The 5,223-nt window shown below is 34.3% G+C and overlaps 2 protein-coding genes across 5 annotated transcripts in view; one reads left to right on the plus strand and one right to left on the minus strand.

Annotated features, from left to right (window-relative positions):
* Positions 1-2,225, minus strand: part of LOC106102627 (heterogeneous nuclear ribonucleoprotein H-like) — a 5,676-nt gene extending 3,451 nt beyond the window's left edge. Inside the window, exons 1-4 of the mRNA XM_013282167.1 lie at positions 1,935-2,225; positions 1,727-1,855; positions 1,450-1,614; positions 945-1,135 (exon numbers count right to left, since the gene is read on the minus strand). Of these exons, the coding sequence (XP_013137621.1) occupies positions 945-1,135; positions 1,450-1,614; positions 1,727-1,855; positions 1,935-2,055 (606 nt within the window). The 5' untranslated portion in view covers positions 2,056-2,225. The remainder of the gene's footprint in view (positions 1-944; positions 1,136-1,449; positions 1,615-1,726; positions 1,856-1,934) is intronic.
* Positions 2,226-2,735: 510 nt separating this feature from the next.
* Positions 2,736-5,036, plus strand: LOC106102667 (peptidyl-prolyl cis-trans isomerase D-like). 4 transcript variants are annotated; one of them, XM_013282213.1, is made up of 4 exons: positions 2,736-3,098; positions 3,251-3,356; positions 3,523-3,610; positions 4,838-5,036. In XM_013282213.1, exons 1-4 carry the CDS (start codon positions 2,904-2,906, stop codon positions 5,019-5,021), a joined length of 573 nt encoding a protein of 190 aa, XP_013137667.1. In that variant the 5' UTR covers positions 2,736-2,903; the 3' UTR covers positions 5,022-5,036. The 4 variants fall into 4 exon arrangements, with proteins under 4 accessions (XP_013137667.1, XP_013137668.1, XP_013137669.1 ...); XM_013282214.1 differs by having other exon boundaries at positions 4,906-4,960; XM_013282215.1 differs by having other exon boundaries at positions 4,784-4,929.
* Positions 5,037-5,223: the final 187 nt, after the last annotated feature.

Genomic DNA, 5,223 nt, shown 5'->3' on the forward strand with positions numbered 1-5,223 from the left:
GGCCCCGCCCCGCCCCGCCCCGCGCTCCCCCTCGCTCGCCCACACCTTGATAACTCAATATCCATACAAACATTCTTATAAATGCTGCCAGCTTCAATATTAACAATTTAAACAAAAATAACATTAACTATATCAATACTATAAATAAACTATAAATTACACAGCATACAAGTATTTAGAAGGCTTTTAACGATGTGATAGCTTTAATTTGAAATAAATTGAAACATTCATTAAAACAGCAACTAACAATTAATTTTATATCCAATACATAAGTCTATGCAGAAGATATAAAAAAGAAATATTTCTTTAAGATAAACATAATAAAATCTGGCAACATTCAAATGTTTTAGTAATAAACTCCCTAAGATTAAATAAACTTGATGTATTTACCCAAAATCTATGTGGGCTGGGTCAGTGGACATTATGGGTTACAGTACACTATTCTCCCATTTTTATCAACGAAAATACTCCAAATTTTCCCATTTCGCCGTACACTTATTAGCAAAATGTTTTGCTATAAGCCATAAGGTACCACTATTGATATCCCAAAACATAACCCTCTAAACCAAATTAGTACTTTTGCCAAAGTTAGCTGCAACCAAATAAAGGATATTAAGCAATGAAGTTACCTCATTATTCCCTGAATTAATTACCAAGTATATCACTGTCTAGATGAAACAATTGGACATAAATCCCATGTACAATATTTAGGAAGCTTTATAATTTACTAATACTATGTACATAATTCCTGAGCGTATCTATTGATTTAAGCATCAGATTAACTTTAAAAATCCCCATTTACTTTGATTTTTATATTTATACAGATTTAAATACATAGGTAAATTTTCCAAAAGTAAATTTGTTTCATTAGCTACATGCTTTAAAATCAATTTGTTATTAAATAAATTGTAATATCTGTCTTATAATTTATCCAACATTGCCTAATATCCAAATATCGGCTGCAAACTTGGCAATGTGAAATAACTTGCCCCCCACCTGTGTCCTATTTTCTCCCTGTCCCTGTTGAGTGCCTCCTGAGCGCTCCCCTTGTCAATGAAGTGTACAAACGCCTCGCCCGAGGCCCTGCCCGTGTAGTCGTAGAGCAAGTGCACCCCATCGGGGGCCACCGACAGCCCTGCCCCACCCACATTCAAATAAAGATCAATTATACACATCAACACCCCCTGTGGTGGTACACATTTACTATTATATAAGCAAATACTTGATTAAAATAATGATTGCAAATAAAATTAAATAAACTGTCTATAAAAAAAAACAATATAACATAAAACACAGATTTATAAACTAAAACTACTGCTATATCCTACAAAGTTGATACAAAAAAAATCTTTCCAACCACAGGGTCTCTAGCACCTAATAATCCCCGATTGATTCTTAAAATTAATAATGGACAGACAGACAACATAATCGAATAGTTCTATGACTTACCGTCAAAGAACTGCATTATTTCTTCTTTAGAGCAACCAAAGGGCAAACCACGAAGTTTAATAATGCCCATGTCATCATTCAAATTGGGAATACCACCGAAACCATTCTCAGAATGATTCATGGCATTCAGCGCCCACTCCATGTCCTGACGATCAGTGGAAAATACTGGAATAAACATGACATGATATTTAAACGACGGATAGTTTTTATTAATAATTAAAAAGTTAAAAAAAGAGTAATTTTTTGTATTATTTTAAGATTACTTTGCGAGTGTTACCTTCTATATATCGTTTCCCCATGTTCTCCTTGTCCTTCTTAAGAGCTTCGTCTACATCCGCCTGGCTCACCACTTCTACAAAACATTCTCCCGAAGGTCTACCAGGCCTCACTTCAGTCAAATGCACCCCTGAAATAGATAACAGATGTCTCCTGATTTAAGTAGCTAATGGTAACAAGAAATATATTATTTTAAATATCGTTCTTACCTTCTTTCTGATTCAACACGTTGATTCCGTTTAGGAAATCTAAAACATCTTCTACTGTTGTAGAGAAAGGCAAACCGCGTAACCTAATAATGTAACTACCGCCGTCGCCCGATCCCAACATTTTCACTTTTTGAATAGCTATCTGAATATTTAATTACAGTATATCAACGAAAAAAAGGATTGGTGCTATCTATATTAACAGTTATTTTACTACGTATCTAAGCAGTTGAATAATTAAGATCTTAAAAGCGTCACAAACAATCGAAATCCGGATTTATTTTCCATAGACAACAGCAACTGGCACCAGGCACAGATAACAAATTGAAAAAAAGAAAATGCGAAGAACAGATTATACAGCAAAACTAATGTCAAATGTCATGTTTATTTTCGGTTTTTTTATCTATATGAGTTTTCAGTGTTGCCAATGCTACGACAATTGCCGTGTTCTTCGGCTTTCTGGGCCTGGCCATCCAATTATAAAATCTATGGCTTACGGCCGCAACCTAATGGCATTGCGCATTCTACGGCTTTTCGAAGATTTACAATAATCAATTGATTTTCTTTAGTAAATTTATTTTTGTATGTACCGGGAATAATGAGATTCAAGTAAATTATGTAAGATTTTATCAAACAAAGGAGGGGCAATTTGAACACCGTTCAATTTGCCATTCACATGCCAGACATTCAACTTACTTTTAGGTTTTTAACTTTTAGTTTTTACTGGTGCTACATCCCACCCGTCTTTTTTACAAACTCTGCTTTTTTCCCGATGGACATGGCTGGGTAAAACGTTTTCATTGGCAACACTGGTTTAATGGACGAAAAGATATGCTATGCTGCCAAGAACACCAAAAACTGCATGAAGTGGTATTTAATTTGTGCGTCAAATAGTTTTTGGGGTTAATTACTTCATACCAAAATTGATTTTAACTAATTACATCCAACATTTAAAGTGTAAATTTATTAAAAATGACTGTCGACGGCGAGGAAAAAGCTGAGCGAGAGCGTGTTTTTATGGACATTTCTATCGGTGGCTTGCCCTCTGGAAGAATTGTGTTTGAATTGTTTACTGATGTTGCTCCAAAGACTGCGGAAAACTTCCGTGCTTTATGCGCTGGTGACATGGGAGTTGGTAAAGTTACTGGAAAACCGTTAACATATAAGGTATATTTTTTCAGTAGCTAAAACGCGAATTATTACTTATGCTTGTGTTAAATCACTGAATTCTGTAACTGTTTTCTCTACCACCAACGCTAAAATTAAGTTATCCTCTTATTCCTTTCTTACTCAATTTGTTATGCAAATTTGCTTGCCAGGGTATGGTGTTTCATCGAGTAGTAAAAGACTTCATGATACAAGGTGGGGATTTCACTAATGCTAATGGGACTGGCGGAGAGTCCATATATGGAGGGACATTTGAAGGTATGATGATGTTTAATACAAACAATTGTTGACAAATAGTGCAATATATCCCCGCATTATTGTTTGTTCCGATATAGTCAAGCATTTAATAATTTAAAAACTTAATAGAAATAAAAGCTGACAATGTCTGAGGGGATTTTCAAGGGTGTGTATTATTTATTTGCAGATGAGACATTTGAACTGAAACATGACCGGCCATACTTATTGTCTATGGCCAACAGAGGAAAGGACACAAATGGATCTCAATTCTTTATGTGAGTTCAGGGAGAATGAGAGCTTTAGTAGGCCTTATATAGTATTTCTCATGTAAACTCCCATGATGTTTAGCTTTAATTTCAGTAATGTGTAAAGGAATCTATCTAAGTTTACTTAATGTTGGAATTATTTGAACAATATTGTAAAATTAGCTATTGTTTCTATTCTGAATTTATGCTTTATTTTGCATACTGTAATAACTATAAATAGCAAAATCTGTTAACTAAAAATCTTATATCTATCAAATAAAATAATTTGCTTGCAACATAAGATTTTTCAAAGTATAAGGAGGACAAACAGAGACGACACCTGAGCAGAATGCCTGTAAAAAAAAATATATTTAAATTTGGATTGAAATGTATGATATTCTTTCAGATTAATTTGGGGTACAATGATAATATCTACAAAATGATTGGATTAGACAATTATTCACTTTAAAGTCCCTATTGTTTGCCAAATCGCTAGTTAAAATCTATGTTATTGAACAATAACAATCCTGCTATCCCAAATAGGGTTTTGGGCTTGAATATAATATACATATTGATAATTTGTAACAATGGGAACACTTCCTGGCACACCACATTACTTGAAGTACACTAATATACTCACAGTACACAACACTACTCAAAGTACACCACTACTCAAATAACACTACACTACTCATAGTACATGACATAACTGACATTGAACTATATCACTCATAGTCAAAGAAATGTATAGACTAGACATGTGAACATTTTTTTCATGGTAACTGCTTTGAAAGGTACGAAGTTGTCAAGTTTAGTACACCACCACATGTTCTTGTATTGACATGTTATAAAACATTTTACATCATTATAAGCTCTATCTAGTTTATAAATTAAACAGTATAACACATAAACATTTGAATTATATTTAGTAACACTTATTGGCAATTTATTTCAGTAAAATTATATTGACATGTTTTTTTTGAGGACCTATCAATAGTGTTAGTAGATCATGAGCAAAATGTCTCAAATGAAGTGTCAACTAAGCATTCTGTAAAATTTTGAATCTTTTTTTATTGTACTACATTGCTCATAGTACACTATACTTTCTAGTACATGGGGTACATTTCCTGGTATTTGAATGTTTAGCAGTGGGGTTCAGTGTAGGATTGTACATCACTCATAGTACACTACACTTCTCGACAGTGGGGGTGGGTAGGGTATGTTCTGTGCGGCGGTGACGCGCGGTTGTGTGTGTAGAGGGCGCAGGCGCGGCGGCGACGTGCGCGCTGCCCGCTATCGTTCTTGTTGTGTTCTGTGTGTTGTAGAACAACACAGCCGGCGCCGCATCTCGACAAGTGAGTTCATATTTATTTTCAAATTTATATTTACTGAGATAAACATTCGAAAGTTTAAATGGATTTTGTTAGAGTTTATACCCTAAACGGCTTAATGGATTCCAATGAAATTTGGTATAGATGTAAAGGATGTCTGGAAAGACACAGACTTCTCACTTTTGTTTTTTTAATTACTCGTGGACGGAATTCTTAGGCGACAGCTAATTAATATACAATTTGTAGTTCCCTTGATATATTATGCCGAGGAATATACTAGGATTTGATTTGTTTTTTTTTTACTGTAGTTAT

This window comes from Papilio polytes, unplaced genomic scaffold, assembly GCF_000836215.1.
Source record: "Papilio polytes unplaced genomic scaffold, Ppol_1.0 DF823912.1, whole genome shotgun sequence".
NCBI classification, from domain to species: Eukaryota; Metazoa; Arthropoda; class Insecta; order Lepidoptera; family Papilionidae; genus Papilio; species Papilio polytes.

Excerpts from the sequence above, each read along its gene's own strand:
- LOC106102667 (XM_013282213.1), top strand. The coding sequence starts at position 2,904 with ATGACTGTCGACGGCGAGGAAAAAGCTGAGCGAGAGCGTGTTTTTATG. Across the intron at positions 3,099-3,250 it reads GAAAACCGTTAACATATAAG|GGTATGGTGTTTCATCGAGT; the intron begins GTATATTTTTTC and ends TTTGCTTGCCAG. Across the intron at positions 3,357-3,522 it reads ATATGGAGGGACATTTGAAG|ATGAGACATTTGAACTGAAA; the intron begins GTATGATGATGT and ends ATTTATTTGCAG.